We start from the raw sequence: 23,295 nt of genomic DNA, 5'->3' as shown, positions 1-23,295 counted from the left end.
GGGGGGGGCCCAAAAAGGGGGGGCCCCCCGTCCCAAAAAAAAAAAAAAAAAAAAAAAAAAAAAGACTCTGGCTTTTGCCAATTTGACTGACCTCCTGGTAATTTTGATGGTATTTCCCTCATTATAAATTAGTGTTTTTCATATGTTTATTGACCAATTTATTTTGTCTTCTGGGAATTGACTGTTGATAACATTTGCCCTTTTTCTATTTTTAAAAATTGATTTCTAGATGCCTATTAATTATATGTGACATCTTGCCCCCCCAGCCCTGTACTTATTTTTAACTCTATTTATAAGTGTATTTGTTGGCATTATCAAGGTTTTAAATTTTTGAGCTCATACCTGACCATCTTTCTCTTTCTGGTTTTGAGGATTTGCATCTTGACTTTTTGCCTGGGTTTTGTATATGTCCTCCACACTCTAAGGTATAAAAACACTCTCATATTTTATTTTACATCTTTATATAGAGTTTATTTTTAGCTCCTTCCTCCATCTAAAATTTATTTTTGTGTAAGATGTGATATTGGTATTCTTATTTCTCTTATTAAAAATAACATCCCAGGGCTTCCCTGGTGGCGCAGTGGTTAAGAATCTGCCTGCCAATGCAGGGGACATGGATTTGAGCCCTGGTCTGGGAAGATTCCACATGCCATGGAGCAGCTAAGCCCATGCACCACAACTACTGAGCCTGCGCTCTAGAGCCCGTGAGCCACAACTACTGACCCCGCGTGCGTCAACTACTGAAGCCTGTGCACCTAGGGCCCATGTTCCACAACAAGAGAAGCCACCGCAATGAGAAGCCTGCACACCACAATGAAGAGTAGCCCCCACTCACCACAACTAGAGAAAGTCTGCACGCAGCAATGAAGACCCAGTGCAGCCAAAAATAAATAAATAAATATATTAAAAAAATAACATCCTGTGAGCTGAATTGTCCAAAATGTTAGTGAGATAACTCTTTTGTTACCTACTAAGTGACTGTACAGACTTATCTTTATTCTTTCCCATTGATTGTTTAGTCTTTCCTGGCACCAGTTCTAAGCTGTTCTAAAGATAGTAGCTTTATAGTATGTTTCAATAACTGGTAAACCAAGTCTGTACATATTATTCATTGTCAAAATATCTTCCCAGTTCTGAAACATTTTTATCTTCAAGATGAGCTTTGAAATCAGCTTGGCACAGCTCATTAATCAATCCTATTACATTGGGATTGGGATAGCATTGACTAGAGGGATTACTTTGGAGATGACTATCATCTTTATGATGTGCATCTCTTCATCCAGGAGCATGTGTTCAAGTCTTCTTTTGTGCCCTTAAGTAAAGTTTTATAGTTGTCTCCATACAAGTGTTACACAGGTCTGGTGAGATTTAATTCTACATATTTTATGGGTTTTGTGGTATTGAGAATAGGTAACTTTTTTCATTGTATTTTCAAAGAGGTTATGATTATTGTTAGCAGATGACTTCCTGGTGGTGGGAGTAGTAAGCTTCCCATCACTGGAGGAATCAAACAGAGGCTGACCAACCAGGTAGGGACTGTAAAGGGCATTCACCACCAGGGACACACTCTGACCTCCAAGGTTCCTTCCCATGCCAAGAATGAGTGTGTCTATGAAGTGTCAGAATCAGGACTTGCTTTTGATGACCAAAACCTTTCTGGGAGGTATACCTGCCTTTTTCAATTTCTCTTTTTGTTCCCTTAACCTTAAATTGTTATCTTTGGATTCTGGGCCTTTTCTGTACACCTGGAAGAAGACAGTACAAGTCTCTTTTAGAACCACATACAGTGGTGCTGGGAGACTCTTCTGTGTATTCCCAGGGAAAATTAGATGAATAATCCATGACTATGTAACCCATAGTCTCTTCCCAGCTGTTGTCTTGATGCCATTCTGTTATACAGCCTCTAAAAAAGATGGAGAATTATGACAACTAGAAAAATTCTGCCACACGGTGAGGGGCTTTTTGTCATTTGTGAAGAACTGTGGAGATGCAGGAGTCCTTTATGGGTACCACACTCTCTCTGTGGATGGTGGAGAGAGGACTGCTGATCCTGCAGTAGCCTTGAGGCCTTATCCCAGCTACCACCCCTGCATGCCGTAGGGGCTTCTCCAGTCTGGCCCAGATGGTTATTTTCTTTTAAAAACTATCTTGGAAGATCCTTGCCCTTCTCTCTTTAGTACCTAGTATCTGAGAGTTCAGAGTAGGCTGTGTGCCGAGAGGAGTTCAGGGGGGTTGAGATGCTTTACCTGCAAAGCTTCCATCAAGTGTGTGACCCTCATCCTTGACAGGCCTTGGCCCAGTGACTGCCAACTGTACCTCAAGACACATAGCATCAGTTTCCTTGTTCTAGATTTCTTTCCTGATCTCAGTCTCCACACTGGCACCAGCCTGGGGGAAATTACCAAGCTCTGGGTTGAGTCAGGACATGCTAAATCAAATGAGTTGTTTGGGATGATTCAGGGTTTGAGTTTGCATCAAGTAAGAATGATATTCCAAAACAAGTTGCTCTGTGGGAGACCCTGCCCAAGAACGGTCTATCCTTCTGTTGTGCCAAAGACTGAAGTGTATCCCAAAGTCCTTTGACTTCAAGAAGAATCTGACTGGCTTATACTGTTGCAGCAAACACCTTAGAGCCTGCCTGGCAGGTTGTGACCTAGTGTATGGATCTTTCAGCAGGATGACCTATGGGGATTCTTTCTCTCAGAGACTATCTGAATCCCGCAGAGAAAGAATCCCAGTCTGGGGTGGGAGCGCTGTGTAGAAGCCTGATAGATCCCATAGAGAAGATCTGCCTGGGGCCTCAATAGCCTTAGGCAGGAAGATTTCATCAGAGGGCCTTCAGGTCAAATGTTCTGGACAGTGTCTTTTATTCACTGTACAGGTGTGCACGTGGTCACTCTTTCTCTGCTGGAAGGTGCATGGAGGGCAGGGATTCCTGGGTAACTATACTGAATAGTCTTTAATGCATGTGGAGCATACTAAGATACACTATGGCTTCAACGTATATTCTGCCATTTGATTCTCCCATAAGTAGGAAGAAGGCAGGGACCCTGCATGTCCCTGCAGCATGGTGCCTGGCCTGCTCAGGGCCTGGGGATGCGTCTCCACCAGTCTTGTCAGTCAGTGGCTTGTGTGACAGCTGTGCGGGTGCCCAGCTCCCCTGCAGACTTTGAGCTCCTCAGGGTAGACGCCAGGGTATTTTTCATACCATAATCTTACATACGGGACTTAGCACACTGTAGGGTCTCAGCAACACAGATGGATTGATCAGTCAAGAATCCATGAAAGATTAGGCTCAGAGAGCATGAGTGACCGGCCTAAAGTCACAAAGCTGGCACTCAGCCCGATTGCCTTTGTGGGTCCAGTGCATCTTTCACCACTTCTGAAAGCCCTGGAGGCCACATTTCAGGGCCAGGAAGGAGGTCTTGATGGACAGGTCTTTAAGAGGACATGACCTCTAGCTTTCCTTGACTTGAAGTGTCCCCAAGGAATCTGCAGGGGGTGTCATGTCCAAGCTCCCCTCTCTCTGCCCTCACTTTGGGCCACAAATAGAAGATTCCACCTTCTATCCCTCCCTCACACAGACAGTGACGCAAGATGGCTGTCAGCCATTCCTGCTGAGATACACTGCCAATTGGGGTGCAGGGCCCTCAGCCATCCCCCAAGGGATCCTGCAGCCCTGGGGAAACCTACATGCTCAGGCTTTGGCTTAGGCCAGTTAAAGGGGCTGTCTCTTTTCCCACAAAGTGAAACTCACCCCCTTCTCTCCCAGGCAATTAGCTCCATAGAAGCAGGAGAAACAAGAATTATTTTCTACAAACATTGGTGTTTGGTGAAATGTGTAACACTGGGTTCTTTGATGCTCCTGAAATCCCTCTCAGCGGGGTCTCTCCTTGTTTTGACTAGTCATTTCTTCTTATTACTAACTGTTATGGTTAGGAGAATTGCCTGAGTACAGGACCAGTGTTTCCAAGACCCTAATGAGCCACAGACTCAGACGTGCTCAGCAAGGCCCTGGAACCACGGTTGCCCTGTTTCTATAGGGAAACTACTGAAACGGTTCAGGAACAAGAGCTTCCTGCCTCCACAAGGGACCTACCCCCTACCCCCCAGCACCTGGCTACATTTGCATCACACTTGCACCTTGCACCCTTAGGTGCCTCCACCCTACGGGGAAGAGTTATTAAGAGTACACTTTGGAACCATTCAAGCCTGTACTCAAGTCTTGATTCCAGCATTCACCCATCACATGATTTAAGCAAGTTATTTAATGGCTCTGAGCTACAGTTTCCTTATATGTAAAATGGGGATAATAGTTCCTACACCATGGGATGTTGGGAAAATGAGATTTCATTAAGTTATGTAACAAAATGCCTATGATAGTACTTTGCATAGAGGGTTTGTTGTTAAAATGAAATTCACAATTCCATATAGAACTCCACTGAAAAGGAAAGCAACCACAGCCATCTCTCTGATCTTTTAGATGATCTTTGTAGAAATCTATTCTAGGCAAACTACCAAAATTACTCACTCACTCAGTGGCATGAAGCAAACGAGTTCCACCCAATCAAAGCCTTGTCCTCCCGACATCCATGCAGATGGCACAGGTGTCTACCCCCAGGAAGACTATGTCCCTGGGGTTCATTTTAAACTGGTTCAAAAGGTGACATAAAGTTGTCTCTGGGGACATTGAGATCCGAGGGCAGTTAGGAAAAGTAAAGCCACATGACTGCTCCAGGTTTCAATGTCCTCTCCTCCTTTCTCCAGGGGGGACAGCCTACATTTTGAGGGGAGTAACTGGCATACCTGAGCTTGCAAAGGAACAGACATGACTCAGTTTTCCAGTCCTGTGCCTCAGGCCCCCAGCACAGCTCCTTCTTTGGAAAAGACACCTCAGGACTTCAGACACTACCATTTTCACATTGAGCAAAACAGTGTTCTAATTGTCTGGTGCTCATCCCTCACAAATTATAGATAATCCTTGATCAGTTTTTCCCAAAGATCCCAAGCCCCTCTAAGCTTCCACTATTGAATGGAGGGTGCCTCAGCAGTCTGTTCATTTGATGCCACTGCTTTCCACCAGGTCCCTGATAACTTACTCTTGGTTTCCTGATATGGTCTCAAGTAGTCATACACCCCACCCTCTTAATGACAAAATTTTACAACCCCTGTTGTCGAAGACCCTCGTTATTGTGGTGTTATTGGTGCCTGACAGAGAACCTTTGGGAACTGCCCACTGCCATCCAGGGAACCCCAGTGAAAGTGGGGGTGTTCAGGCTCATATGCTCCTCTCTGAGGTGCTGAACCCGCACGACACACCACGTCACAACCCTTTCCTCTAGCATAGCGGTCACTCTTGTCCAATCTCTCCCAGGAAGGCTACAGCAAGTGAAGGAATGGTGGAAGAGGAATTGGTGCCTCAGGGGGAAAAGAAAAATGGAGAGAGAAAGAGAGAGAGAGAGAGAGAGAGAGAGAGCTGAACTTAGTCTGAAGAGTGTCAAAGCTACACATGGCAGCCAGAGAGAATAAAGAGACGTTCTTTGTTTTGACATTGTTTTCAATAAACAAGTTACCAAAGAAGGAACCACAGCTGAACATGAAGTTGACCTCATGTTTATTTGGTAACTCTACAGCCTTTCTGACATTCACAAACTTTCCCCTTTTTGGCTTATGTTACCCTCCAACCCATCCTGCTTTCAGCCCTGTATGCTGTATTGAGGGCAAAGGCGTAACCACCAGCCTGACTTAGTTTCCTGCATATTTTGCTTTTATATAAAACCTCTTCAGACCTTCATAGCCCCCATTTCCATGTCTGCCTCTTCTCCCTGATTCTTATCTATTTCTCTATAAAATCTCAAAGACCTTTATTCTTCCCTAGGAAGACTTCCAATCACTCAGACATGGTTCCTTAAAGTAGCTATGTCACAGTGAGCAGTGAGTAAAGAGATGTCCTGATAGTACTATCACTTTTGATAACCAGTCCTGGACCACTCCTCACATGTCTTCCTTGCCCCTCACAACACACTTTTTTTTGCCATCCCTATCCCTGATGTTATTTTCTGATCTCCCTTTCTCTCCCTTCTTAATCCTCAGCCCACATTAAAATATGCAAACCACATATTTCCAAGCTAAAATCTTGACTCTTCTCAGCCATGAGAACACTGTTTCTGCATTCGAGAGTCTTGAGCATCAAATGTCCTTTTTGGCTCATTCACAAATCCTATCTCAACCCTTTCTCCTAAAGGAAGATTGCATAGAGAACACAGTTTGCTATAGGAGTATAAAGGTGGGGTTTCCCTGCCAGGAGGAAGGAAAATAAGCAAGACCAGATACTGGTCAAAGCCAGACAGCCTCTTAGAAGGCCAGAAAGCAGATGTATAGATGTACACAGAGGTTCTGAGCCCAGGAGGTAAAAAGAGCTGGAACCATTCTGGAGACACAGCCCTATACTCAAGACTAGGGCTCTACCTAGGATGTGTTTGCAAGGGTTAGGTGTCCCAGAGGGTATAGACTAGAGCAGAAAGCCTTCAAGGTGTTTCTCCTCAAGTACAACTCCAATCTTGTAGGCAGGATGCCCAGACACCATCTCTAAAAATTTTGTTCTTCATTGATCTTATTCCTCAAACATCCGTTTGTAACTCTTTGTGTCTGTATCACTTGCTTTGACACTTAACTGTATGTGCCCACAATTCCCAGTACTCTGTAGGTAAGGGGTCTTGCCTCATTAATAAACATATGGGTTCCTCTTATCTTCATGGATGCCAGCATAGGTCTGGGCATCAGGGTTTCTGCTCAAGGAACAAGTGGCTGAATTAGATTAATCTTAGTTCAACGAGTGGGTCAACCAGATCATCCAATAATGACAATACTAATAATAATAGCAGCTGACATTAACTGAGTTTTTCTGGGTACCAACCATATAGCTAAACTCCTTGGACTTACTATCTCATTAAATCCTCAAAACTGCCATTTTTCAGATGAGAAAATTAAGGCTTAGAAGTTCACATCCCTAAGTTTTGCCAGCAAGAGAATATTTTTTTAACTTTGTTGCTGTGAACATTTAGGAGGTTTGTTGGTTGGTTTCAGAGACCTCTCAGAGTCTCCGGAAACAAGTATATGTTCAAGTACATGTTCATTTTTCTCAGGAAAATCTTTGTTGCTCTCATCAGATTCTTCAATGGGTCATGCACACAAAAGGGAGGGCCTCATCTGTGGCCTTATGCAAAGCAGTTCAATTCCAGCCTGCACAAGGAGCCTCCCAGGAGAGCATTGCCTCGCTGTGATTGTCACCCTCACCTGCTCCCCATGGGGAGGACACAGACCCTGGCAGCAGCAATGCACAGTTAGCTGGACACTGCCTGCTCTATACCTTGGACCAGCCAGAAATTCACATCTAAATTCTCAAACCAGGATGTTGGCTTTATTAAGATTCCTAATAAAGAAATTGGCTTCCGGGGCTTCCCTGTCTTCAGCAGATTTTCCCTTTGATTACTCAAGAGTGCTCTTATTTCCAGCTTTATGCCTACAAATAAACTCAACTACTCTCTCCCACCCACCCTGTCTCTCGATTCTTTAAAAAAAAAATCATCTGGCCCAAAGCACATTAAGAAGCAGGAGATTCTATCTCAATGTGACAACACTTGGGCTAGCCCTATGGCTCTAGAAGGATCATTTCTGCTTAACTTTTTGAAGTCCCAACGCCATCCATGCTCTATGCAGTCTGAGCCAACCTCTCAGGCACATCCTGGAAGACCCTGGAGACCCATCCCTACAACCCAGAATCCACCCTGTTCCTTCCACCCAGACAGAGGATCACAGCTCAGCAGTTTTCCCATCCTTTAAAAGGACTGAGTTTTCCTAGCCCTTTCATCAGGAAGCTTTCATCAGTAGTAACCGTGGCAACAGATCAGAGAGGCTTCAAAAAGCCTGTCTGTATGTAATTAAGAAAAACGAGGACACAGACGAGAGAGCAGGGAGTTTAGACAAGGAGATCCTGGCTCTGAGCCCTGCCAGTGTACTTCCCGAGGGCTTCTGAGGACGGAGAAAGCAGATTTTCTTCTCCCTCTGGCCTCCCTCTCCACTCCCCCTTTAAAGTTTTGGTTTGCTGGTCTCAATTGGCCTCCTTCCTGAGGATGTTGCTGGGGACCCCAGTGCTGGCCAAATACTCTCTTCAGGGGGAGGGCCCCAAACCCAGGGGATGCAGCCTAGATGGGTAGGAAATGGCCCTAGCACTTCCTCTAGGGAGATTTATTTGGAGGCCAAATCTGCTCTCTGGTTAGACTCTTTGTTCAGGCATAGGAGAGACTAGGCTGCCTACTTGCAGGAATGCATCCTTGTCATCAGGACAATGGAGCACAAACTTGAGGACAATCATTGTTTTAGCTGCCCAGACACTGGGCCTGGCTTGCCTGGCCTGGACGAAGCCTCGTGGGAAAAGGGACAGGAGCAAGCATTGTGGGGAGGCAATCTGAGCCTGGGGATGGCTTTATTTCCTGACACTTATTCTTATCTGGAACCATCTCCTTTATCTCTGTGTTTCCTTTTTTCCTGTCAGTTTTTTCTCTCCATGTAAGCTCCATGGGAGTAGGAGCTTGTCTGGCTTGCTTTTTCCTATTTCCCAAGTGCCCAAAACAGTGCAAGAGTATTTATTAAAAGAGTGAGAGAGTGAACAAATGAATAATGAATTGGGTTCTAGCCATCGTTTATGGCCCAGACTTGGGTCACTTCCACAAGTATGTGCTGGGGGCCCAGGCACCGTGCACGTTCTCCGAGCTCTCTGAGTCTGCTCTCCAAGGAAGGCTCTTAATGTCTGTTCCTGCTCCTTGGAAGGAAAGAATTCAGATTTATGCAGCCTTGGACTCAGCAACCACGGCTCCCACAGAGCCCTGTTCATGCCCCACAGATGCATTTGCTCTGGAGTGCAGCCATGAATGAGGGGTGGTTGCTTCATATGAAGCCTGTTTTTAAATAAACTTGAAAAATTCTTCTTGGAAACCCACTGCTTTTGTTCTTGAGTGGGAAGCAAATGAACAGACATGGAGAAAGTATTGACCAGGGTTGTTCTCCCCTAGCTGCCATGGACACCAATGGATCAGGGACGGGGCAGCTCCTTACCTGCCACTTTATCTCACCAAAGCCTCTACCATTCAGGGGCACAAGCGGGGTCCTCCCTGCTGCTGCTGCTGCATCCTCTCTCAGCCCCACCACAGGGCATCATGTCTCACGCTGGAGAGGGGTGCACACATGTGACCTGAAGCCTTGCACACTGAGTAGAGGTTGAAAACTGGTGGAATGGGGCCTCTCCCAGGCAAAATGCTGAGCGTAAGGATCATGGAGACTAACCAGCCACCAGCCCCTGTTCACCAGGAGGCCACAGCATGGTGAGGACATATAAGAAGAGCCCATCACAGTGCAATGGTGGATTCTGAGTTAGGCATCCAGAAATGGGCTCATGGAAGCCCAGCGCGGAGATGCATGACTCCTGGTGGAATGTGCTGGATCTGGAGGGTGAGCAGGAGTTCTTCAAGTAGATAGAAGGAAAAGAATTCCAGACAGAGGAGAAAGCACGGTGCAAAGGCTTGGCGGAAGTAAAGAGAGCTTAGTGTGCACAGGACATCACAGGAATCTTCCTGTTCGTTACAATATGAGGGTTAAGGTCCAAGGGGCCAGAGATGAGATCAAAAGCAGCACATGGGGACCTGAAGGACTTGGAAAGGAGGGTGAACTTTTGAATAATTGGGGTTTGAGTAGAAAACAGTATGATCCCATGTACGTTTGGAACTTACACCCTGGCAGGAGAGAATGGATAGGAGAGATGGAAAGTGATGTTAGAGAATTGTTAGGAGTCTTTGCAATAGGGCAGGAAAATTGACGAGGCTCATCATTGTGAGGCAGTGGAGATATAGAGGAAGGGAAAGATCAGAGGAAAGGAGATAAGCTGACAGACTGTGTGTTGGGCTCCCACACGGGGTGACCACACAGGGAGCTGTCAGGAAGGTAAGGACTGAATTGTGTTCCCTGGATTTTTCAAGTAGGAGCCCCCCTACCAAAAAAGGCAGGCATGGTGGTGGAGTGGGAGAGCAACCAGGCTGCAGCTGCCTGAGCAGGGAGAGAGCGAGGCCCAAAAGGGTGACTCCACTTTGGGAAAGCTTGGCTGGAGAGTAGATAGAGGACATGTAATATAGAGAAAGAAATGCCAGGTGACCATATTTTGGTTTTAAAATGGCAATGATTGGGCTTCCCTGGTGGCGCAGTGGTTGAGAGTCCACCTGCCGATGCAGGGGACGTGGGTTCGTGCCCCAGTCTGGGAAGATCCCACATGCCGCGGAGTGGCTGGGGTCGGGAGCCATGGCCGCCGGGCCTGCGCGTCCGGAGCCTGTGCTCCGCAACGGGAGAGGCCACAACAGTGAGAGGCCCGCGTACCACAAAAAAAATAAAAAATAAAAAATAAAAAAGTGGCAATGACTTATTCACATTTAAGGGGATAAGGTGGAATTAGGGGAGAGGGTGAAGTTGAAGTTCAAGGGACAGAGGAGGTAACTGAAGTGGGGAGGTCTCCAAAGAGTGGCAGGAGTGGGTGGTCACTCTCCCTGTCGGTACCTGTCTCTGCTCCTCCGCCCAAGGCTGCTTTCTGAGTGATAGCCTCAAGACATCATAAGGATGCAGCAAGATAACATGGTTAAAGGGTTTACCCCATGCCTGGCATAGAGCACGCGCTTGGTGAACGTAATTATTATGATCATGAGAAACAGTGGCCTGTGGCTGAAGCTAGGCTGTCTGCTGTAACAATGAGACAGGCAGGGATGGCACTGACCACTGGGAGCTTGTGGTCTGAGTGTCATCAGTGCAAGCAAACAGACACGTCTAAGACAGGCACCGGCCGATATGGCCATTTAGTGACCAGTGCAGTGTGAGATGAGGCTGGCCACGACCTGTAGAAGCCCACCTAGCGTGGTCCCAACTGCCCGCCCAGTACTACTTGTGTGCTGATTCCCAAAGAGGCGGATGCTCAGCCCTGGGCGTATGGGTGGGGAATTCTTGGACACTATTTGCAAGACTTTAGTAAAAATGCTTCAGGAATCCTGCCCTGTCACAAGCATGCATGAAAGTCGTGCTTTAGCTCAGGCCTAATGGGCTTTATATAATACAGTACTGATTTTCTTTCATGTTTTAATACAATCCGATTTAATATTTGCTTTCTGCTCTAGCTGCTCGCTGTTGACTGATTCAACACAGAATCCTTCCCTGGTACCCCCCGACCTTGTTGTTATTCCCTCATTCTGTATGTTGGCATTTGATTCCTGTCTCCAGCATGAATTGCCCTACACGTCTTCGTTCAGCTGGCGACAGTCACGTGCGTGAATTCTGAAAGCATTACTATACAGAGCGGTGGCTCCAACCGGCCCACCATTCGGGGGGGCGGGGGTGCTTCCAGAAGGGATCCATTTCCATCAGGTGGATACTGAAGATAAGCAGAGCTCAGCCTGGGAACCAGAGGCTGTGATCTGCTCTGTTCTTGGGCAGGAGATTCTCCAACTTAATCTCCAAATGCTCAGGACTGCGGCCGGCCATTAATTTGGCAGCATTTTTGCCCTCCTACTAGGGACCAGGCTTTCTAGAGTTTTGCAACAAGGCATTTCAGCCTTTGCCAGAGTGTGACCAGCAGCCATGGGCAGAACTTTCCAGAGGGAAGAGGCTGCCCTCCTTGAGTCCCTGTGAGCCAGGCTGATTTGTAGGAGAGGCAGTCTGTTCAAATGTCCTGTTGTCCGTTTATAGATTTGACTGCCAAATCTTGGAGTGTCATATCAGAGTAAGGCCAGCTCTTCCCTTAGTAGGAAAAGATAGTTTCACTAACAGGCAGCACAGGGCTATAGCTAAGAACGTGAGCTTTGGAATCAGACAGATGTGGTGTCCATGCCAATTTTAGTTCTCATAGACCAAATGATCTATAGCCAGTCCCCATTCTCAGCATTAGTTTCCCTTTCAATAAAATTGAATTAATTATTGTACCTTCCCAATAGCGTTCTTGGGGTGGGGGGGGGGCGTGTTAAATGCATGCAAAGTAGCTAGCAGAGTGTCTGGGACAAATCACTGTGTTCTTCTAGTGTCATGGGGTCAAAAATGGTGGCTGCGTGAATTTCCTGACTTCATGCACCAAAACTTGTGCAATGTGAATATTCATCTCTCCAGGTCTTCTGGCAGCCCATCCTACAGAAAAACACTCCCAATGCCATGCACACACCACATAGATCCCAGATTGTATGAGATTTTAGGCAGGATGCCTGGATATGTTGGGTCTTATGAGGGGTCACTCCTATCCCTCAACCCTTGAGTTCTACACCAATGAAGAAAAGACAAGGAATCCAATAAGAGTCCAATATACATACATGTTATTGATACTAAAGTTGCCTGGAGGATGCAGCTTGGTCCTTCGAACAGAAGGGCTTGTACCCAAGTCCTCCATCCTCCTCTCCCTTGGCACACATGATTCAAAGAAGGAAAACCCCAGTGGGGATGACTAAAAGAGGAGTGGGAGACAGGTTGTCATCTCTGTCATTTTTTCTCAGAATGGATTGAGGCATGGAGATTTGGGGTTGAGGGAGGAGAAGGGATGTGTGTATGTGATGAAAGTAGGAACACACCAAAGACAAATGGAGAGATGCTGGGGAAACTTCTATCCAACCTCAATGTCCTTTTGTTGTCTCCCTATAGGTGTGCCATCAGGTCCCCGCAATGTCATATCCATCGTCAATGAGACATCCATCATTTTGGAGTGGCACCCTCCTCGGGAGACGGGTGGGCGGGATGATGTCACCTACAACATCATCTGTAAGAAGTGCCGGGCAGACCGCCGGAGCTGTTCCCGCTGCGATGACAACGTAGAGTTCGTGCCCAGGCAGCTGGGCCTGACTGAGTGCCGTGTCTCCATCAGCAGCCTGTGGGCCCACACCCCCTACACCTTTGACATCCAGGCCGTCAATGGGGTCTCCAGCAAAAGTCCCTTCCCCCCACAGCACGTCTCCGTCAACATCACCACAAACCAAGCTGGTAAGTCTGCAGGCATCTGTGCTCCTCTCTGTCTGTCTGCGGGGCTGGCTCTTTGCCACTTCTGTGCAGGAACAAAGCTTCGGCCACACGTATCCCGTTAGTCTGCCCTCAGGCCTCCTCCCAGGAGTGAAAGTATTAGGCGATGGGCATTTGTGGCCATGGAGGAAAAGGCTATAGTGTTTCACCTCTGAGAATGAACTGGATTCTGAGGGGTTTTCTTGTGTCCAGTTCAAAAGCAAAGATGTACATCCAAGCCAGAGTACGACCCAGTGCTCTGCAACCAGCTGGGGCTCAACGAATGTCCTTGGAAGGGTGGATGGACAGATGGATGGATGGGTAGGTGGGTGGATAGGCAGAAACACTGCACGATCTTGAGAACACCAGTGCGGCTTTATTAGCCAGCCCAGCGAAAGAAACTTCCCAGAAATCATGTGATAGTCAGGGCTGCCTTCATAGATTATTTTTCAATTAAACCCATGTAATTCAGCAGTACGTTCTCCTTTACAACTTGGTCAGCTGAATGCTAAACTGTTATAGAGACTTCAGATAGTTGGCAGTAGATCACTCCTGATGGCTGGTACATCCCTGTGGCATGCATAGCTCAGAACACACTTTCTTCTTTCCTCTTTATTTCTGTATCTTTTGCTCTTCTGACCTTCTCCTTTTATTACTTTTCACACCCCTTGCAGCAATCCATTTCTTTTTATATCCATTTAACCAGTCCATTCATGCACTCACTCATTTATTTCTTTATTCACTCAATTATTGAGACAGTTATTCAGCATTTACTGTGTGCCAGGCTATGGATTAGACACTGTGAGGGATAAAATGATACTCGGACACCATCGTTCCTCCCGTGAAACTCAATCACTGAAGGATTTCCAGGACATAGACACAAAGTACAGAGCTAAGTATTGTGTGCTGTAAACATGCAGTAAATACCAAAGGAGCTAGAGAGAAATGAGCAGTCTCCCCCTTGAAGGGAAGGTGCAAGGCTGCAGAGGGGACATGAAGATCACGTCTACAGGCAACGATGGGGGTCGTGGGCAGTGGACCATGATCTTCCTTGGAATTATGGATTTTTCTCAATCAACAAATTCTAAAAGGACAGCTTGTTAGCAGAATAGCAGGACCCAACATTTCTTTTTGCTCCCTCTCCCTCCCCATAGCCCCCAATTCTTGACCTCTTCTATTCTTCTCCATCCTTTCCTACTCCTCCTCTCCCCATCCCGAGACTCATTCTACCTCTTTTAACACCAGGCATCTTTGATGGCAGATGATTCCTGGGTTTAAGCTGTCAGAACTGCGAAGAAAAAAAGGTGTCGTCGGAGAGCATGGCTATCCAGATGGCTGCGTTGTTGCTGTGAGCGTGTGTGTGTTCGTGTGTGCGTGTTTGTATGTATGCGTATGGTCACGTGTTTACATGCATACGTGTGTAGTGAGAAAATAAGAGTGGAAGTGTGGAAGCCTCCAGCTGGTGACCACAGCCCCAGTGCCATGGAGACAAAGGTTGTGACAGCCCGTCTTACTCACAGAGAAGAGAACGGTAATTTCTGCGTCGTGATGAGCACATAACATGAGCAGCCTTTGTTAGCAGTATTTCCCTTGGAGAGTTTAAGGCAGAAAACTGGCTGAAATATTTTAGTGTCCCAGCTTCTGGGAATAATAATCCTTCCAGTCTGTCATGTTACGCTGGGCTTGGCTGTCTTTTCCCTCTCTCTAAGCATGTGTGAACAAACCTGCCACTTATATTGGTTTGCTTTGATTTCTGCCCCTCCCTTCCCTTCCCCTGCTATTCCCGAACCTGCCCATCTGCTTGTCTTGCCATCTGTACCTTCTCAGGCTGCCGTGAAGCTGAGGGACCAGGGCTTCTACAAGGGACCCTGCATTACCAATATTCAAAATATTTATTTCTGTCCTTACCCGTTGGCCCCTCCAGGAGCATTTCTCATGCCCTTTGTTCGCCCTCTCATGGGCCTTTTATTCTTAACCTTCCCTGATTTTGTAGTCCCAGCCCCATTGTCACTGTCCAATCTGTGATTTCTCTTTGGGAATTCTGGAATTTGGGTGTCAGAAAAGTTTACAATCAACAAGGTAAGGTTGCAAATGCTTCTTGGTGGCATATGGTTATTATAAAATAAAGGTCAAGTTAACCAGTGGTTTCTCATCCATGGGCTGTGGGGCTCTGAGGAGCACAGTGCTGTTTGGTGAGTCCACATGTGAATGCAAGTTACTTTCCACAAACAGATATTTGTTTAAAAAGATGAGAAGTTTCAAAATAAACACTCGAGCCTGTACCTCTGCAAGAAGAGTTTAGAAACATGAATGGAAGCCCCAGATTTTATAAGGGATGAAAGAGAGACTAAATAACAGGCATCATAAAATCCCTAGTGACTCACTCAGATCCATTAAGAGACAAGGTGGATGAACCCCTGTATCACCGAGAAGTCATGATATGCCTGTCCCCTTTCCAGAGCAGCCCTGGGCTCTTCCACTCTGGGCAAGATCCAGGTCAGCCTTCCCCCTCGGACCTCCAGGTATGGTGCGACCCTTGTCAGTACCTGTGGCCACATTTGTCCTACTGTTTGGGTCATGAGTAGGTAGACGGCAGGTAAAGAAGTTGACCAAGAGCCGTCCTGGAATCAATCATTAAATCAACGGCTAAGCGTTTACTGCGTATCTATTCCCTGCCTGGAACAGCCCAGACTGAAATGGTGGGGGGAGTATTGAGTGGGTCCTGATTGAGTCATAGTTATTATTCACAGTTTGTGTCTCTTTTGAGTTGACAAACAATTTTGGAATATACAGACTCATTTGATCTTCATAATTACCCTGTGACTTGTGCATCTTTGTTCCCATTTTTCCTATAAGGAAGCAGAGACTTGAAGGGCTTGGGAAACCTGGGATTAGAGGGAGGGTCGGCAGGCCATCCATTCTGTTCCTCTCTTCTGTTTCCTGCCCTAAAAGGTGGGCAGTCCCTCTGGGCTCCCTATATCATAGCCTCCAAGCACAGAGGGGTTCTTCAGGGACAGTCAGTGCCATCCGGCTGAGTGGATGGTATCTCAGTGTGCAGGCTGATTACCCTTCCACAATCTTCTCTGTGACACTGAGCCATGAAAGTCTTCCCCCTGCCTCTGGATGGAAATGGGAGATAGGCGTGTGTTTGTTGAGGGGTACAAGTTGTTCCAAGGTGAATTGGACCCTGACAATGGATATCAGGGTCACATGAGAGAAAGGTTTGGACAAGTTGTCTGCCAAGGGTTTTGGGCTTGATCTGAACGTGAGAATCTATTTTGGGAGGCTGCTCACTGCTCTGGGCTGGTTCCTCCTCTGTTTAGGAGCTATGGACAGCATCTGTGGCTGGGTGTGCCATTCTTACTGTCCAGTAGAGGCAGGATTGTCATGCTCTCCTCCCTTGGGGCTGCCCAGATGTGCCACGTTGGTGCTGCATTGTGTTGCTCTCATGAGCCCTGCCCAGTGGAGGCAGGCAGCTCATCTTAGCTGATTTAGCTACCCGACAAAAAGAGTCATGGTTTGTATCAGTCTATCAGAGAAAGTCACCAGTAGGCTTCTCTTTCTTTTTTTTTTTTAAACATCTTTATTGGAGTACAATTGCTTTACAACGGTGTGTTAGTTTCTGCTTTATAACAAAGTGAATCAGCTATACGTATACATATATTCCCATATCCCCTCCCTCTTGCATTTCCCTCCCACCCTCCCTATCCCAGCCCTCTAGGTGGTCACAAAGCCAGTAGGCTTCTCTTGACCCTAGGGTTTTGATCTAAGGAGATTTTGTAGTCATCTTTTGGCCCATTGGATACATAGTAGGTATAGTTCTTCCCTCGGAACCAGCATGACTGGGGGACACCACAGGGTCTATTGCATCCTGAGATCCAACAAGCCTTCATTTCCTTCTGTGATGACCCCAGTTAAGTATATAGTCAGACTACTCAAGGATCTTGTATCACTCGGAGAGTATCAGGATGGGATTCTCATGCAGCCCATAGGCTGAGGCAGAGGACTACCATTTTTGAGCACCTCCAGTGTGCCAAGCCCCTACCAAGTTCTTTAAAAAGATGATGTGGGTCATATGAAGAAACCGAGGTCAGAATGCTTTTGGAATTTGCTCAGCATCTCACAGCCAGCAAATGATGTTTCTGGGTTTCATACTCAGGTTTGTGGCCATTTTATCCTCAGACTGATCAAAAGTTGCATTATGGTGAGCTGTGTAGGTTGTAAGCTCCCTCTAAGCTATTGCCACGTAGCTGGGCCACTTTAGGTGTCAAAAAAATGTCCATCACCTTTGGTCAGGGTTGGTCATGAATTATGCAAGCTCAGATTTACGTGAGGTCTTTAGGGATGCAGCCTTGAGCTGAATACAGCTGCCTTGAGTTTAAAATAAGCCAGATCAGGTGGAACTCTCTCTGTTCCAGTGGCCAAGCGATCTGCAGAGAGGTTGTTATCACCAGTAACTTCTGCAATCACTCTCCGGCACCTGGCCCCAGGTTCAGACTGATGGCCGGATCATCTGGCTGTCAGAGAGAATTAAAGTGAATGACAAACTTTACTTCTCTTTTCTGCCAACTAGACTCTGAGTGTCAGAGTTGGGGAAGACAACCTCAGAGGAAATCTTGGAAAAAATACATAAGACAAATCAGACCAGCACATCTATAAAATCAACTTGTAGTGTGGTAAAATAAAGTCAGTAAATTCGGGAGCATCTGAGCCAGAGAGAACACACTCAAAGACCCATGAGGCCAGGCAGGTAATGGCAGGAGCGACACGGAGCCAGGAGTCACACAAGAGGGAGTGGTGGGGACTATATAGGGAGTTGAAGAGAAGAACAGGGGCAGCCCCTACTCAGCTCCAGCAAGTGGCGTCATACCCAGCGCTGCCAGATGTTATAAGCTGAAAATCCAGATTAAAAATGTTGACAACTAATTAGAAAATTTTAAAACACTTGAGAGGCAAACAAATCCAATTCTGGATTTGGCCTTTTGGCTGTGGCTTGCAGCCTCTGATTCAGAGGGCTAATCTGACTTAGCCAGGCTTGAATGGTGAGTGTGCTGTGTGGTACCATCTCATCCCCCCTCGAGGCAGTCACCTTCCCTGACTCCTGGGCTCATGGTGGCAGCCGTGCAGTGGGGAGGGGAGACGTGGGGTTGGCCCCTCTCTCTGCTCCTCACATGACTCATGCAAGTTCATTGAATTGCCGTGATCCCTCCTTTCTCCACAGTAAGATGGGAGGACTGGCACCTGCTTCCTAGTGCTGTGTGACAAGCAAATGAGACAGAGGAGAGAAAATCACTTTGCAAACCGTGTGATGGACTGGGAGATGAGCATAATTTCTGAGAATATGTCCTGAGCCAGACAGCAATTTGCTGGGCTTTTTTTTTTTCCCCCCCTAGGCTGTTTCCTTCCAAGGCCCCTGGTCCCTTTGTTTGGGACTGATGTCATCTAGATCAGATAAATGACAGATATTGGTTTGGCCACTCTTCAAGGAAGGAGTAGGCACCAGAAAGGGGAGCAGTGAAATCTGTGTTCCAGGGGGTTAGTGAAGACGGCAGGGAAGGAACAGAACCTGTATACCCGACATAGGCTCAACCTGCCGCTCAGAGGAGCCTGACTGTCTTTCCTCATCATGTGTTTGGAGAGGCAGCACTTTTCCCTTCCCCGTAGGATGCATCAGCAGCATTTATATTTGACATTTATAGTGCGCACAGCTCATGTATGGCCTGTGGTGCCGACTGCATGTGAAACACTAACATGTACACTGTGCCCACAACACAGACACAAGCCGTTACTGAATTTTATTTAGAAAATACTACACTACTCTGTCAGTCATCACAAGCCCCTATAGTTTGTCCATTTTTAAGGCATTTTCAAAGTTCCTAGACAATTAAACTCACTCAGAGATGCTACTTTTCCCACACATGAATTACCCAGCCCACCAATTCCTCTGAACACATCACCTAATTTGCATTATTCCTTGGTTAAGTATAGTATTTGCATGCATAAAGAATAATCTTTGAATATGAAAAGGAATTTTATGATATTGCAATATATTGAGCTCTTTGGAGGGAAGATATTATGTAAATCTCAAAATTAAATATTAAAACAATATTACACTGCTGCCTGTAAAAATTTAGAGTGTTAAGATCCATATGCTGAATCTAGTCCATTTTTAAGGGCTGGTTTCACTGGAAATTAGCAGGTGAAATTTGTTCCAGAGCAGAGAAAAAGATTGAGTCAGAACATCAAAAAGATGGGAATGATTTTAAGGAAAACTTTCATTGAAGTTAATAAGAAAAAGTTAAAAAAAAACTTAAGTCAATGACAATTTCACTGTTCTTAATTCAATTTCATAGTTCATTTTATTGCTTTCTTCTCATTGTTAATCTCCAAAAGGCTGTTTTTATTGTTTCTTAATTCCTGGCATTGAGGAGGAACTTCCAAGTGGCCTCAGAAAGGTCCTGCCATCTGCAAACAGGGATTGTTGTCTCTTGAGTGGAGCAGGTCACCACATAGCATTGCCCCTGACCAAAGTCATGGCCTTCCACTCCCAGCAGCCTTGGGTTCTCCACTAGGTGGTGAGCTCTGCAGAGAATCAGACTTTCCAACCTTCCCCACTGTCATGAGGGAGGGACCCACAGCACTAGGCATAGAACCTTGATAAATATTTGCCAGGCTCCTTTAATCCCTACACATGAGCTTTGTTATATAAATGTTTGGTTGATGTGTAGTGATCAGAATATATCCTGGTGGTCCACGGGTGGGCAGGTGCTCCCTCCAGGTCAGCCAGGGGACCAGGTATCTTCCTCTCCTTTGGCTCTTAGAAGGAAAACTTAAGGGGATGACCTTAGGATGTTACCAGAAGCCCTGATGTACTCAGAGGAAAACAGTGAGATTCAAAGGGGGATTTGTTTAAGCGCATTAACTTTGGAAATGCATTCATTCATTCACCACAATCTTTGTGACTGCATTCCACATGCTGACTCCTTGGCTTCTGCTTCTAGGGGCTCCCATTCACTTACTCAACAAATATTTATTGAGGTCTTCTGTGTGTCATTCACGGCTCCAGGCCTGAGGAACACAGGAGCAAACAGCACAGACAAGAGTCGATGCCTTGGGGAGCTCCCATTCTGATGCCCAGCACTCATTGAGACTGGGCTCGGATGCCTAGAAAGTCACCAAGGGGGATCTCAGCCGGTCTATGGGTACCACAGCCCACTGAGGTGCTAGCTCTCACTTTGCAAAAGTCAGGATGTGATCACATGCCATTGCTAGAAAGCATTTCAATCCGAGGAGGTTGTTGCTATACAGTGACAGTACAGGGTGGGATATTTTATTACTTACTATCTGACCAGTTTGAACTTCTTGCGGACAGATTTCACATGCTGGGCCACGCGGTGGTTGGGCGTAGGAAAGCTCCCTGTTCCAGGTCCTGAGCAGTGCCTAAGATGCTGCTAAAAGCTGGAGAACAACTGTGTGGCTCTGAGGATGACTAGAGGGCCCCACGGGCCCCAGGGACCTATTTGCTCATTTTATAACCTCTTGGGCACTCTAAATACACGGCTTGTTCAGTGAAAATGGGACTGCCAGGCAGTGAGATGTAGTAAGTTCCTTCCCCTGTTCAAAGTCCAAATGAGATTGTTATCACCCTCATTACAGAGGGAGCCTCTAGTTGGATTACGAGATAGTTTCTGTTCGCCTTGTGGCCAAGGCACAGGGGGCAGGAGGGAGGAGGAGACTGGTGATGAGTCTGTCCTCGCTCCTCTGGCAAATGTCAGTTCCAGGAGAGCGTGCCCTCTATCCACCTGAGTGGCTACTGTTCCCCAGTGTCTAGCTAGGTGCTATTATTCCTCTAATAACAGCATTTGAGAAATGTTCATTGAATGATTTAATAAATTATCAAATAAATGTATGAATGGATGCCTCGATCCTTCTTAAACTCATCTCAGACATCAGCAAATGGTGTGGCTTGAGCTTTCTCTGTGATCTTTCCTTCCTCCGGCATCTCTGTGCGGGCACTGTGATTGCAGTTAAGACCCCACGTTCTCCCAGATGTTGGTGAGACCTGGACTTCCCGGGTGCACTGTCTTCCCAAAACACGGCCCTGCGGGAGACACTCTGCTATGCCCAGGCTGGGCTGCCCCCTCCCGCAGAGGCAGGGCCCCCGCTGCTCCAGCAGGCACCAGTGGGGGTGTCGGGTTGGCAATTCCGACGCTGATGTCCATCCACCTGCACGCCAGCTCTGCGCCTATCATTTTCACAGCACCATCCATGTTAAACAGGCAGGAGCACCAGGGGTTTTTGAATGCAGCAATTAACAAAACAGTAATCAAGCTAAGTGTTTAATTTCAGAAAATTAACATCTTCTCTGAGCGGATGTGAAAGATTGGGAAAAAAGGCACATTAAATGTTCTGGGTAAATAAAGGCAAAGCCGGACTACAAATATTTTCCAGTGCAAGAGGGACTTTTTGCCAACCCTCCAGGCCCTGGGATCCGTTTCCTTCTGAGAGCCGAGCCACAGCACAACCTCAGCTATAGAAATGAGCCCTGGAAATTTGAAGTGTATGTGTCTCTCTTTTGCTTCCTTTCTTTTTCTTTTCTTTTCTTTTCTTTCCTTTTCTTTTCTTCCTTTCCTTCCTTCCTTCCTTCCTTCCTTCCTTCCTTTCTTCCTTCCTTTCTTTCTTTCTTTCTTTCTTTCTGGACAGAACAAATGCTTTATGTATCCAGAAGACCTCAGGGGAAGAAGCATGCCTCTGTGAGCCCGTCTGCCCCATAGAAACCCCTGATGTGTTTCTTGTCCTTCTCTGAGCGGTACTAGTTATAAGGATGGCGCATGAGTTCTTGAATGTGTAGGAGTTCTTTGTGTGCATGGGCCATATGTCTCCTGATAGACTGAGGGCTCCCGAGGGAAAACACCAGGTCTCACTGCTCCAGTAACTCTTGCACCTCAGTGCGGTGTCCTATGTGTCCCAGGAAGTCCTGTTAGGCCTGACATAATGCTCACAGTCTGGTGGCACCTCATAACCCAGTGGGCTGGCATTGGTTCACAGGAACGGGTTTGCATGTGTGTAAGGAAGCTTGTGAGGAGGTGTGTATGTGGAGGGCTGGTTGGAAACAGGGCCTCCTGGTGTCTGTTGTCTCATCTGATGCCCTAGAAGGAGTGAGGACGAGGGCAGGGAAGGAGGCTTTGCAGGAGGGTCGCCGAGGTTTGAGGCCCAAATAGGCAGCCCCAAGGCTCCTGAGGAGGAGCTGCAGCTCAGTGGGGAGGTGGGCTTGGGAGGCTGAGTGGGTGCTACCTCAGGGAGCACAGGGGAACCGTGTCCCCACTGGCCCACAACTCCCCAGGGAGGGCCCTGGAAGTCTGGCTCAGGGAGCAGGTTTCCCAGGGGGCTCTTGCAGGCAGCCGACATGGGAAACAAAGAAACCAAAGCAGGAGAATAAGCGGATGGTTTGCAGATACGTGGGAGATGTGCCGCGGGCTCCCAGACGTGCACAGGGACCGTGGGTTCGGTTTTGCGCATGCGCAATTCGAGGAGACTTTGAGTACCCGAGTCGCGATATTATTCATGCAGTTGGACGTTCAGGCATCTATTTTCTCCGTAGGTGGGTAGTAAGCTTAGTTGCTGAGAGTGAAAGAGGAGACACTGGGGTTGAAGGGTTAAGGAGAATGAAAAGAGTTAGGCAGCCCTCTCCAGAGAATGGGAGATGGAATTGACCAGAGAAATTCAGCATTTCCAGAAAGTGTTTTGAAGGCTTATTTGAAGTTGGTGATCTTTTATTTACAAAGCTGCCCATTTGTCCTGTTTTGTGGCTTTCTCAGCAGTGCCTGGCTGCTCAGAGCAGACCCTACAGGAAGAGGATGGTGGGTCTCTCGCGGGTTGAGTTTTGCTGCTTGTATCCTATGGAAAGATAAAGGCAACTCACGCCTGAGGCTTAGGGGAGTATCGTCAATTACACTATTGCAAAATGGAACCCAAGCTGGATGATGCAGGATATGAATTGGGAGAGGGCTATGTAGAGACAAAGGTCGAGAGAGCCAGATGAGGCTGCAGCGGCTGGGGGGAGTTATCAGAGGTTGCCCCAGGCAGGATGCTTTCATTCAAGAATACTTGAACGCGTGGCTTTGAAACTGGAGCACCTTCAGATGAGGCCAAGTCCAACTGTCTGGTGGGGAGGGTCAGACATGGAAGAGTAGTGGGGCTGTGAGCGTGTGCTGTTCAGGTGGGCATCAGAGT

The 23,295-nt window shown here is 47.0% G+C and overlaps 1 protein-coding gene across 1 annotated transcript in view; it reads left to right on the top strand.

The window, feature by feature from the left end:
* Nucleotides 1-23,295, top strand: part of EPHB1 (EPH receptor B1) — a 425,377-nt gene that overhangs the window by 295,952 nt on the left and 106,130 nt on the right. The window contains exon 5 of the mRNA XM_024746227.1: nt 12,712-13,047. Coding sequence (XP_024601995.1) covers nt 12,712-13,047 — 336 coding nt within the window. The remainder of the gene's footprint in view (nt 1-12,711; nt 13,048-23,295) is intronic.

This window comes from Neophocaena asiaeorientalis, unplaced genomic scaffold, assembly GCF_003031525.2.
Source record: "Neophocaena asiaeorientalis asiaeorientalis breed wild unplaced genomic scaffold, Neophocaena_asiaeorientalis_V1.1 scaffold437, whole genome shotgun sequence".
Taxonomy (NCBI): Eukaryota; Metazoa; Chordata; class Mammalia; order Artiodactyla; family Phocoenidae; genus Neophocaena; species Neophocaena asiaeorientalis.
This window is presented reverse-complemented; position numbering and strand designations above follow the sequence as displayed.